The following is a 13,691-nucleotide window of genomic DNA, read 5'->3' as shown; positions in this document are numbered from 1 at the left end:
ATACTAGGAGTGTAAAAGGAAAGGCTTTAATGTAATTGTTTTTTCTAACAAACAACACTGGAAATGAACTTAGCACTTATTTCAACATATATCCGCAGTTAGGGAAGCAGAAATGAAAGCAATTTTTTTTGTAATTCTGAAGTGTGATGGAAACAGATGAGAGCACATGAAGACATTCTACTCGGTGGAGAGGAGATGATGAATATTTGCTGAAACCCCAATTCCCACACATCGTTTGTGCACTGTATAGTTTTATCAGTGAAACTGCACGTCTATGCAAATTTAGGGTTCATTTTAGTGGAAAATGTGCTGTCTGTAAATGACAGTGCACTATTATACCATGGTTCAGTAATATATGTGCCACAGAGGCTACATACACATCCATACTACTCTCATGCTGAATGGATGTGGCTCATTTACTATAGTTATTCTTTGGGTGATTCTTGGATTTTTCACAGTCCCCGTGACATCAGCGATGTACCATTGATGGCAGAACCCTTCCCTCTGAATATTATTCCAGCACCACTGTAGAGTGTGTCAGGGACAGAGCTGTTCACCGCTCACTGACATACTTCGCTGCAGAGTGTAGGTACATAGAGATGTAGAGACAGGTAGAGAGAAAAGTAAAGAGACTGGTGAGGTGAACTAAGAAGTGATCAATCACAAATATTATTTTTCCATTTAATTGCCACCAACTGGCTGAGAGTGGAGGTTAAGGTTGTCCAGGCCAGGCATGCACCCTAAGAGTCTGTTAAGCATTCTCAGACCCCAAATTAAAAATAAAATCCTGTTTTATTCACACCTTTATGTTGGAGGGTTCTTCGACTGTCCCAATCACCTTAACAGTGGACCCCTTGAAAGGTGGGCTCTCTAAATGTGTAGCAATGGAATTATTCACTAATTTCATGTCAACTTATCTTTCCCATCCTCCTTAACATGGTTAACCTGTCCTTGTAAAAGGGAATAGTACCCTTGGCATGGAAACACGCCTTGGTCAAGCCATCCTAAACGTTTAAGTAAAGTGTTGGAATATCCATCTTTCTGAATTCATCAAAGCAACCGATTCCTTCACACCACCCAAACCTGTTTTCAACATAAACATAGCACTGAAACTACCCTTCTTGCCATTGTGGAGGATGCATAAAGGTAGCTTGTCCAAGGAGACATGGAAGTCATTATACTTCTTGACCTTCGTGCTTAACCACAACTCTCTCCAGAAAGGGATTCACAGGGCTGGAGTCTCAGAGAAAGACTTCGACTGGCTCATCTCATTCCTGAAGGATGGATCCTTCCAGGTATCAACAAGTCCTGCTTCTCAGATATCATTCCTCACAAATGTGGAGTTTTTCGGGATTCATCCTTCAGTCTCAAGCTTTTTAATTTTACTTGCAGCCATTCATGAACATGGTAACACTATTTGCGATCTCAATTGTATCCTACGCAGATGACACCCAGCTGGTATTCTCGGTCACCCCAGACCAGGACCCTGCAGCTCCCACTCTGGGACCTGTCTGGAATAGGAAGCCAGCTGGATTGAAAAGTCGTGCCTCAAGCTATATGGGAATAAGACAGAACTGATGACCTTAGGGAACAACCCTAACTCCCAATGGTGCCTGGGCTGCCAGAATGCTTAGACCACCCCCTACCCTCAGAACAGTTATAAAAAGTTTGGGGTTATGGCTGGACACTTCACTAGCTATGATACACAGACAACCAAGCTCTCGTCTGCAGGTTTGGAATCCTTCCAATGCTACATAAAATACTTTACCTGCTCTCCTCATCATCCAAGCGGCTAGCATTTCAGTTACTGATTCTCTCCCGTCTGGACTACGCCAATTCACTCTACTTGGGTGCACCCAAAATAGTCGTCAGCAAGTTATAGTTCGTGCAGAACGCAGCAGCATGCACTTTGCTAAAGATTCCCAGACACACCTCAGTCAGACAAGGTCTGGCAGACCTCACTGGCTCCCCATCGCCCAAAGAATCAAAATTAAGGCCTTGTGCATCACTCACAGATCCCTTTGAACGAACGCAAGGACCACCTATATCTTGGCAGTTCATAACCCCCTACATTTCCAAGAGGGTCCTCCGGACCTCCATTGCACAACAAGCCTTACTCTCTCCTATCAGAAGATAAAGACATGAAGGAGGGTGCTTTTGCTACAGTGCTGCTAGGCTCTGGAATTCCCTTCCCCTGGCCTTGCGGATTGTGGCCAATGAACTGTCCTTCTGTAACTTGCTTCAAAGTTGGATTTTTGAGAATTAACCACAGGCGGAGTTATCGGGCAAGCCAGTATCGTCCTTTCTGCACTGAGATGCCTATGGGTGGCCACTCACTATAGAAATGCAACTAGTATATTATTGTATGCCATGTCCCTGGACCAGCAGCCAAGGACTTCTCCCTACTTCCTTGTCCATAACCTGAACCAGTGAGATTTTGCACTAGTTCCATGTCCATGGACAATCAGCAATAAGATTCTGCATCACCTCTCTGTCCATATACTTGAAGTGGTGAGATTCTTCACCAATTCCATGTCCATGGACTATAACTAGTCAGATTCTGCACCACCTCTAGGTCCATAAACTGTCAGCGGTGAGATTGTGCATCATTTCCACGTCCATGAACCATCATCCATCGTGTTCTACACCAGATTCATGTCTTTAGCTCGACAGTGATGCCAATCTGCACCAGTTCCATGTTCATGGACCATCAGGAATGGGATTCTGGCCTAGTCCCATATCCATGGACCATCAGCAGTCGTGTTCTGCACCAGATTAATGTCTATAGATTGTCAGCGATGACATTCTGCAACAATTCCATTTCCATGGACCTTCATCAGTAAGATTCTACCCTAGTTCCATGTATCAACATAAGCGAGATTCTCCAACAGTTCCATTTTCATGGAGCATCAGCAATGAGATTTTGCACCACCTTCATGTCCCTTAACTGCCAACGGGGAGATTCTGCACTAGTTCCATGTCCCTCGACCGGCAGTAGATGTCTGGTAAGAGGGAGCCTGGGATTTTGCAACCTCTTTAGTATGAGAGTAACATGCATTGTTATGTTCGATCGTGCCATCAACATGTGCACGGCACAGTTCTTCCATTGCTCTGTGTTTTTGGGCTCTATTCTGGAATGAGATGCTAGTCAGACGGTTTGTGTATTTTGCTTGGCCGGCTAGGACTTTATTACATTTGTACAGTGGACAAGATAAAATAACTATTTTGGCTTCTTCCCCTATTTTTCTTTTCTTTTAAATTAGTTAACCCATGATTTACCTGTGGCTCATTGTAAAGAGAAAGAATCTTCCCAATATCGTGTAGCAAACCAACCAGTTGGAACCAACCTGTGGGAGAGAGAAGGCGCTAATGAAACATGACAGATAATACTCAAGACATTACATGTACAATAAGAAAAAACTTTTCAGTGAAGGACTAGAATTCGGGCTTCCGATAGCATTTTTTGGGTACCAGCTACTGATGCTCTCTAATCATCATGGTTGCAGAGTCCTGCCTTTGCCCAGGTGCCTTCTTCAGATGCCCTCTCTTTCATGATATACGTGGTTTAAGATGCCCCAGTAATGCTGCAAGAATAGGTATGATATAGTAAGGGTAAATGTTTCCCTGGAAGTCCTGTAGTTATGTATAGCAATTTTTAGGGATCAAAAAGTCTTACAATTAGAGTGTTTTAAAAAAAATATTCTAATTGTTTTATATATTAGTAAAATGTTGAGTATAGGGCAGCTTGTTAGTCAAATATGTTAGTTTCCACCCAAAAGTGGCTTTGGTTGTCTTTCAACACAAGTTGATTATATAGTAAAATCAGGGAAAGCAATTTGTACGGTTTCTTTTGGTCTAAGAATAATGTTTTATCTGCTGAACACACAGAAGTGTTTTTGCTACTGGTGTTACATAAATCTCACACATAGAGATAGTATTAAGTTCAATGTATTATATGGTTGAAAATAATCAACTCACTTGTTTTTCACAACTCTATTTGAGAAATATAAATCACAATTTAGTCTATTTATGTAAATTCCAAGCACCGATATTGGGAGCACAACAAAAATGAAAAAAATATAAAGGTCAAATTAAAATGGTTCTTACTTATACAAGATGCTTACACTTAAAATGATCTTGATTTTATTCTATCATGTCAATGCTGAAATTGAACAGCTTTCACTATTCTTTGAGCGGTGGCTTCTAAACTAACCTATTGGAGTTATCTCGCTTGTTGTTTAAAAAAAAAAAAACCTTCATTATGCTACAGGTCCTTGACTTACATAATGATGGAGGCCTGTTAGATTGTAGAAAGAGCCAAACCCTGACGGCCACACAGACAGGGACAATAAGTAAATCGCGACTGACAAACAGATATTATCTCTCTTAAAAAAGCAAATATGTGATGACTTTCAACCTCATATTAGAAAATAGTTTAATGGTACCTCTATACACAACAATGCTATATTTATTACATTATTACCCAACAAGGACTCTAATGAATCCGCTTCTCACTTCAATGTTGCTTTGAAACTGTTTCCTTTCATTGAAATCCTTTCCCTGCTACTCTGATGTCTGTTAGGCGTGGTGGTAGAACACTGCCTTTGTCCATGTGCATACCCCCGTTACCCTCTACTGTGAGATGCACATGGTGGTAGAACACTTCCGTTGTCCATGTGCATCCCCCTGTTACCATCTGCTGTGAGAAGAACCTGGTGATAGAACAATGTTTTTGTCCATGTGCATTCCCCTATTACCCTTTGCTGTGAGATCCACATGGTGATAGAATCCTACCTTTGCCCATGTGCATCCCCTGTTACCCTTTGCTGTGAGATGCACATGGCAATAGGCTGCTACCTTTGTCCATGTGCATCCTCCTGTTAACCTCTGCTGTGAGATGTACCTTGTGATAGACTCCTACCTTTGTCCATGTGCATACTTCTGTTATCATCTGCTGTGAGATACACATGGTGGTAGAACAATGCCTTTGTCCAGGTGCATCCTCCTGTTACCCCCTGCTGTGAGATGCACCTGGTGATATACTCCATTTGCCCATGTGCATCCCCCTGTTGTCATCTGCTGTGAGATGCACCAGGTAATAGACTCCTACCTTTGTCCATGTGCATCCTCCTGTTACCATCTGCTGTGAGATGCACATGATGGTAGAACACTGCCCTTGTCCAGGTGCATCCCCCTGTTACCCTCTGCTGTGAGATGCACCTGGTGATAGACTCCTACTTTTGCTCATGTGCATCCTCCCGTTGTCATCTGCTGTGAGATGCACCAGGTGATAGACTCCTACCTTTGTCCATGTGTATCCTTCTCGTACCCTCTGCTGTGAGATGCACCTGGTGATAGACTCCTACCTTTGCCCACGTGTACAGTCTGCTGTGAGCTTCCCATGGTGATGGAGCCTTACCTTTGTCCGGGTGCTTCTTCCGGATGCCTTCTGCTGTCTGATAGGCATGGTAAGAGTTTGGGAAATCCACATCTGGGTCAGACTCATCCACCAAGTCGTCCAGCAGATTCAGTGCCTCCATGATGGACATTTGTTTGTGGTTGAAGGAACACCACTTTGCATTCTGCAAGGGAAGGTCACATACAGAGTTAGAGGCAACATCCACAGTAACGGAAGTGTGAGTCAGGGTAAATAATTGGTGAGAAAGATGGAAGCCAAGAACTGGGCAATCCTACAGCCTGGCTGTTACTCTGATTCCGAATGAGAAAAAAACAAGGACCCCCTGAACAATGGATAGTTCAATTTCTAGGACAGGGACTTGAATAGTAATGACAAAAACTCCTAGGCAATGCCAATAAAGTAAACAAATTACACAATATCTATGACAATAAGAAGACCAAGGAAGACGGAAAAAATATGTTCAAAGTTGTTACTATTTTAATAATTTCTTCTCATATTATTGAAACAAATGATATTTATACAAAACCTTTAAAAAAATGAAACACAATATTTAACACATTACATTTAATCAATATGTATAAATAAAAGGTTAAAAAGTGTCATTATCTTTATTAACTTGACGCGCATTTCGGCGTATACAACGCCTTCTTCAGGAAAGTCACACAATTACAGATTTATTTTATTTATTTATTTTATGTAGTTTATAGAGCGCACAGCTACCCCCGAAGGGGTGTCCCGGCGCTAGAACCTGAACCTCCAAAGGAGAGGAGAGGAGCAAGAAGGGGAAGTAGCGTAGTAAATCAGAGTCCAGAGAAGAGCCAAGTTTTGAGTCTGGCCCGGAAGATGGATTCGGAGGGATAGAATCTAAGCGCGTTCCATAGTTTTGCCGCAATGACACTGAACCCTCTGCCACCCATTCTGGATAGTCTGAAACAGGGAGAAATCAGAAGGCGTAGGTCATTGGATCTCAAAGATCTGATGGAACGGGATATTGAGACACGTTTTTTCAAGTAGTTTGGTCCGCGATCGTTGATGGCTCGGTGAGTCAGAGTGAGGATCTTGAACTGGATACGGCTGGCCACAGGTAGCCAGTGCAGTTCCTTACGATATGCGGTTACTGATTGACGGTAGGGAATATTGCCAATCAGTCTGGCCGCCGCATTCTGAACAATCTGCAACCGGTCAATCAGGTATTGGGGAGCACCAGCATAGAGGCTATTAGCATAGTCCAGGTGGGACGTGATGAGGGCATGGGTAACTGTACGGCGGGAGTCCAGAGGGAGATAGGGAAGTATTTTTCTAATCATGCGCAACTTCAGGAAGCAAGCAGAGGTCACTTTATTAATCTGAGTCTTGCATGAGAGGGAGTCGGCAAACTGGAAACCCAGGTTGCGGGCCGAGTGGACGGGAGAGGGAGCGGGATCAAGTGCCGCGGGCCACCACCAGGAGGATGGGATGGAGTTTTTCTGGTTAAAAAACAGCACCTCTGTCTTGTCTGCATTGAGTCTTAGATGGTTTTCAGACATCCAACCACTGATGTTATTGAGGCACAGGCGGAAGTTGGAGAACGCGGAGTCAGAGTGGTCTCTGAAGGAAAACACTAGCTGGGTATCATCAGCATAGGAGACCACCCTGACTCCGTAGGACTCCACCAGGCCGGCCAGTGGGGCAAGATAGATGTTAAAAAACAGAGGGCTGAGGGCAGAGCCCTGTGGCACACCGCAAAACAGGGGTTTTTCCTCCGATTTAAAAGGCCGCAACAATACCCTCTGACTTCTTCCTGAGAGGAAGGACTCGATCCAGCTAAAGGCAGTGCCGCCAATGCCAATCTGTTTTAGTCGGTCAAGGAGGATGGGGTGAGAGACCGTATCGAATGCAGCGGACAGGTCGAGGAGGACTAGCATGGCCTCCTCGCCCCTGTCCACGCACTCCCGGATTGTCTCCGATACTTCCAGCAGAGCCGTCTCTGTGCTGTATCCCGCCCGAAATCCAGATTGTGAGTCGTGCAGTAGTGAGTTGCTTTCCAAGTACTCCGTGAGTTGCAACTGCACGGCTTTTTCCAAGACCTTTGCGGGTTTGGGGAGAAGGGAAATGGGGCGGTAGTTGGAGAAGACAGTGGGATCAGCATCTGCCTTTTTTAGAATGGGGATCACCAAGGCTTCCTTCCAAGTGGTAGGGAAAAAGCCATGGTGCAGGGAGGCGTTCCAGATGGTGAGGAAAGAGTCGGCTAACGAGGGGGCCAGCTCACCCATGAGTTTGGCAGGGACAGGGTCAGAGGGTGCACCAGACTTGCAATGAATGAGTAGTCTGATGGCATCCTCCTGGGTGAGTTTATTAAAAGCGAGAAAGGACGGTAAAGCAGGGGGACTTATGGACGGAGGCCGGGATATTGGCCCTTTAGGGAAGGAGATGCATAGCTTGTTGATTTTTTCAAGGAAGAAGTCCGACAGTCCTTCGCACAGGGTCTGACTAGCTGAGTTCTGAGTGGCCCTGGCCGGAGGATTGATGAAATCTTTAACGATGGTGAAGAGGGTTTTTGAAGAGTTTTTGGCCTTGGCAATTTGAAGCGAGAAATAATCTTTCATGGTGATTTTTTTATGTTTGAGAAATTTTTTCAGGGCAGCTTTGTAGGCAAGCTTAGCTTCAGGGTCGTAATTTAGTCTCCACATCCGTTCGAGTGCTTTGCATCTGCTTTTTTCCTCACGGAGAGAGGTGGAGAACCAAGGAGCAGAGGGGCGAGATCTAGTAGAGGCAATGATTTTCTGGGGAGCAATGTGGTCGATAGCATTGATGAGGGCGGTATTAAGCCTGGCGATATTTCCGTCGATATCAGAGGATAGATGATCCGTCTGGAAGTGGAATACCGGGTCCAGGGTGGCGCATGTTACTTTGTGCCACTTCCTTCCCAGCTCCTTCCTGGGTGCAGGAGGAACAGATTTCCGGTCTAAGGCCAAAGAAAAGGGGATGAGGTAGTGGTCGGACCACGTAAGGGGGAGGGGAGGGGAGACAGTGATAGTGGAGAAATTGGCGAAAATAAGATCTAAGGTGTGACCAGCCACATGAGTAGGACCGGTGACTAGTTGAGTGAGGTTAAGACTACCCATGATTTCCAGCAGATTATTCGCTTTCGCGCAGAGAGGGTTGTCAACGTGGAGGTTAAAATCGCCTAAAACTAGAAAGCATTGATGTTTAAGGGATAGATCGGCCAGCTGGTGGGTGAGAGCGGTAAGAGAAAGGGAAGCAGCAGTGGGGGGGTTATAGATTAGTGAACCAGCCAGTATAACTGCCGCAGAATCGGATACAGAGAAGTATAGGGCTTCAATTATACCAATGTTGGTAAGTTTGGTGGTGGTCAGCTGAAGATGAGATTTGAAAATGACTGCTAGTCCGCCTCCCGATTTACCCCCAGCCCGGTTAATACATTTTATGTCATAGCCTGGTGGGATGGCCAGATAGATGTCCGGAGAGGAGGAATCAGTTATCCAGGACTCAGTGAGAAATAAAATATCCCACTCGTCGGAGGAAATCGACAGCCAGATGTCGTTGGCATGACGGGGGAGAGACCGGCAGTTGACCAAGCCTGCTTTCAGCATCCGGTGGTTAAATGCGGGGAGCTGCGGCGTGGGATGAGAAGGAAAATGAAAAGGATAGGGCGGGAGAGTAAAGTTGCATTGAGGGCAATGAAAAGGAGCGGATTCTAAGTGGTTAGGGTTGCAGGGGGTTGTGGCCGCGCAGTGGGAGGGATTGAGTGAATGAAGTTGGGAATTGGTCCAGCACGTGCGAGCGGAATCAGCGGAACAGACAGGGGGACTGGCCCTGGGCCCGGTCCGGGCCCGGACGGGCCCAGACGGGCTTGCCTTTGGCGCGCCTTCGGCGCGCTGACGGCGCGCCCGCTGCGCCCGTCCGCTGCGCTTCCTAGCGAGGCACATAGTTTATGCCTGAGGGGGGGGGCGTCACGGGGGCGTGGCCAGCTGAGGTGGGCGTGTCTAAGGACGCGCCTCGCCCTCGGTAATGGCGATGATAGGAATCGTTGCAGCGCTGAAGACGCTGTTCGTGACCAGGAGGTGAGTAGGTATTTTTAAAAACAAAGTAATGCACAGACAATTTTAAAAGAATTAGGCTCACTCCCGGCTTCCGCCTCAGGAGACTCGTGGTTCTGTTGTGTCGCGCTATCAGCTACGCGCACTTTTATAGCCGGTATCAGGGGGCGTGGCCAGCTGAGGTGGGCGTGTCTAAGGACGCGCCTCGCCCTCGGTAATGGCGATGATAGGAATCGTTGCAGCGCTGAAGACGCTGTTCGTGACCAGGAGGTGAGTAGGTATTTTTAAAAACAAAGTAATGCACAAACAATTTTAAAAGAATTAGGCTCACTCCCGGCTTCCGCCTCAGGAGACTCGTGGTTCTGTTGTGTCGCACTATCAGCTACGCGCACTTTTATAGCCGGTATCAGGGGGCGTGGCCAGCTGAGGTGGGCGTGTCTAAGGACGCGCCTGGCCCTCGGTAATGGCGATGATAGGAATCGTTGCAGCGCTGAAGACGCTGTTCGTGACCAGGAGGTGAGTAGGTATTTTTAAAAACAAAGTAATGCACAGACAATTTTAAAAGAATTAGGCTCACTCCCGGCTTCCGCCTCAGGAGACTCGTGGTTCTGTTGTGTCGCGCTATCAGCTACGCGCACTTTTATAGCCGGTATCAGGGGGCGTGGCCAGCTGAGGTGGACGTGTCTAAGGACGCGCCTGGCCCTCGGTAATGGCGATGATAGGAATCGTTGCAGCGCTGAAGACGCTGTTCGTGACCAGGAGGTGAGTAGGTATTTTTAAAAACAAAGTAATGCACAGACAATTTTAAAAGAATTAGGCTCACTCCCGGCTTCCGCCTCAGGAGACTCGTGGTTCTGTTGTGTCGCGCTATCAGCTACGCGCACTTTTATAGCCGGTATCAGGGGGCGTGGCCAGCTGAGGTGGGCGTGTCTAAGGACGCGCCTCGCCCTCGGTAATGGCGATGATAGGAATCGTTGCAGCGCTGAAGACGCTGTTCGTGACCAGGAGGTGAGTAGGTATTTTTAAAAACAAAGTAATGCACAAACAATTTTAAAAGAATTAGGCTCACTCCCGGCTTCCGCCTCAGGAGACTCGTGGTTCTCTTGTGTCGCGCTATCAGCTACGCGCACTTTTATAGCCGGTATCAGGGGGCGTGGCCAGCTGAGGTGGGCGTGTCTAAGGACGCGCCTGGCCCTCGGTAATGGCGATGATAGGAATCGTTGCAGCGCTGAAGACGCTGTTCGTGACCAGGAGGTGAGTAGGTATTTTTAAAAACAAAGTAATGCACAGACAATTTTAAAAGAATTAGGCTCACTCCCGGCTTCCGCCTCAGGAGACTCGTGGTCCTGCTTCAATGTGATGAGTTCCTAGTGATTAAAACCTGCAACTCCAAAGTTGGTGGATGTCTTTAATTCTAATTAATGGCTGATTAAAATACAATGCACCGGATGTGCAATGATGTCTTATTAATTTTAAAATCAACGGTTTCACGAAAAGATCTGATGTCTGATTGTCAAACAAGCCTCGTATAGGTATATTGGAAAGGCGGCCAGGTCCTACTAAATGTTAAAATCAATAAAATGATATTCTGGAAAGCCTCTTGCAATAAAAGAAATTCAACGAATAAACTGGAACAAGCGCTAGATATGTGATAGTGTTCCAAATATGTAGCTCAATAAGCATACACAGTAAAGGACTTATCCGACACTATCACATATCCAGCACTTGTTCCAGTTTCTTCATTGAATTTCTTTTATTGCAAGAGGCTTTCCAGAATATCATTTTATTGATTTTAACATTTAGTAGGACCTGGCCGCCTTTCCAATATACCTATACGAGGCTTGTTTGACAATCAGACATCAGACCTTTTGGTGAAACCGTTGATTTTAAAATTAATAAGACATCGTTGCACATTCGGTGCATTGTATTCTAATCAGCCATTTATTAGAATTAAAGACATCCACCAACTATGGAGTTGCAGGTTTTAATCACTAGGAACTCATCACATTGAAACAGGATCTATAATTGTGTGGCTTTCCTGAAGAAGGCGTTGTATACGCCGAAACGCGCGTCGAGTTAATAAAGATATTGCCACTTTTTAACCTTTTATTTATACATATTGATTAAATGTAATGTGTTAAATATTGTGTTTCATTTTTGTAAAGGTTTTGTATAAATATCATTTGTTTAAATAATATGAGAAGAAATTATTAAAATAGTAACAACTTTTAACATATTTTTTCCATCTTCCTTGGTCTTCTTATTGTCATAGATATTGTATAATTTGTTTACTTTATTGACACTGCCTAGGATTTTTGTCATTACTGTTACTCTGATTCCGGCAATGGGATTTTTCCCAATGATTAATGGTTATCTTTGTGGCAAATATAAAGTTCCACTTTGACACTGAAGGTGGAATACGGGAGATGATCCCTTTTTAAAAAAAACACCTTACATCACTGGTATATGACATAAGCAGAGGAAGCTCCCACAAGCTCCAAAAAGGCCTGGATTGTTGGGCGGCCAGATACCTAAATAGGAGAACATGTCTACAAGCAAATACAAGGAGCATGCGTGCCCAGAGCTCCTTGAAAGACATTGGCCACACGCCCTACAGCAAGTCGTGTTCACTTCTCCTCTTCCTTGCCCCACTCCTTCTGACAAGTCTAAAACTACTTTTGCCTTTTCAAAAAGTAGGGCCACTGATTGGCCTGATGCTAGTACTGAGATACTGCTCTTCAGGCAAGGAATTTTAGGGGTGATTTATATGTTGGCAGTATGTATACTTCATCTCAACAGCGACAGAGTATTCCTACCACGAACATGAAGGGCTGCCCGTCCAATCTAGATGTAGGTGGACCTTCAGTTTGGCCACGGAGGAGACTACGCTGTCTCTGCCATGGCCAAACTTCTCCGACAGCCCTGGGGAGCAAGGATCATCAGTGAAATGGCTACATGTCTGCCTGCCCAATTTAGAAGGGCAGACATACTTTTTTTTTTGCAGTTGTTTAACACCAGGCTTTACAGTAGAAACATTATAATGCTTCACCCGCCATGGGAGATGATTCTTATGGCGAGGAGAGCATTATATTTTTCTTTACAAAAAGAAACTCAATTTTTCGGATTTTCTTTTTGTAAATAAATAAATAAATACTCTGTGCTAAAGGGCTACAGGGCTGCATCAGAATAATATGTATTGCCAGGAACCACTGTGACAGCCGTTCCTGGCAATGTTTTTATAATGGCCACTTGCTTGGCGGCCATTTATAAGTTAGGTGGGCGACCTCTCCACCATGGGGATGGAGTAATTTCGTCTGCCCCTATGGTGGAAAGGCAGGGCGCCTGGTAAGAAATAAATCACCCCCTTTGTCTCCTGTCCTGGGTAGTGGAACTCAGTAAGTCCGCGAGTGGGCACATGCTTGACCCCACCACATTCCTATCAATAGCAGACTTTAGAGGAATGCAGTGATTTTGTCATAGAGAACACAACAGCCTTGGCCCTGATCTGCAGGGTAAAACAGCATTCAGACACTGCCGTAAGTTAAGGGCCTGTTATATCTGAAAGTGTTATTACTCACACAAGATATAGGGCAGCAGGTTGCAACTAAGGAAAGGCTGTGGCAGGAGGGTCACAACAGGTGTTTGGACGAGAACCCTCACTCACCCGAGGGTGACATGCTTCATCATTGGGTTCCTCCAACACACTAGGACCGCAAGGTGCCCAGTGTGGGCTACAACTTCCCGTCGGGGAAGGAGCAGGAGTGTTTTATATAGAGCACGTCAGATTTCAATACCTCAAGGGTGAAAGTGAAGGGCAGAGTGCAACAAAAAAGTGTATGTTTAAAACTATCTCAGTAGGGAAAGCAACTTTATTATTACGTCCTACGGGATAGGGGATAAAAGCAATGTGAGGCTATGACGGAGCACCACCGTGATACGTAAAAGGAATCTGCATGGTGAGAGACTCTGTAGCTGGTAGAGTCGGACTGTACATGTTGTTCATAGGACCATCTGACCTACCCCACTGACTGTTACTGCTACGCATGGTTGGTCAAGAATAGAGGCCTGAGTATATTTCTTATTTTACTTTTGCACGTTTTTTCCAGCAGAGTGACTGAAGATCCTGGTCCTGATGTAATGTAATGTAATGTAAAAAGAATTTATAAAGCGCAACTAACACCAGACGGTTTCTTGGCGCTGGGGGCAGAGAGAAAGAGAACAAAACAGTCCAG

The 13,691-nt window shown here is 45.3% G+C and overlaps 1 protein-coding gene across 2 annotated transcripts in view; it reads right to left on the bottom strand.

The window, feature by feature from the left end:
• The window catches only part of MIOX (myo-inositol oxygenase), a 39,433-nt gene that overhangs the window by 12,340 nt on the left and 13,402 nt on the right, over window positions 1-13,691 (bottom strand). For both annotated transcript variants that reach the window (XM_085653750.1, XM_085653751.1), the window contains exons 4-5: window positions 5,420-5,582; window positions 3,280-3,347 (exon numbers count right to left, since the gene is read on the bottom strand). In XM_085653750.1, the coding sequence (XP_085509876.1) occupies window positions 3,280-3,347; window positions 5,420-5,582 (231 nt within the window). The remainder of the gene's footprint in view (window positions 1-3,279; window positions 3,348-5,419; window positions 5,583-13,691) is intronic.

The sequence above is a fragment of the Triturus cristatus genome, chromosome 4_1 (assembly GCF_964204655.1).
Source record: "Triturus cristatus chromosome 4_1, aTriCri1.1, whole genome shotgun sequence".
In the NCBI taxonomy this organism is placed as follows: domain Eukaryota; kingdom Metazoa; phylum Chordata; class Amphibia; order Caudata; family Salamandridae; genus Triturus; species Triturus cristatus.
This window is presented reverse-complemented; position numbering and strand designations above follow the sequence as displayed.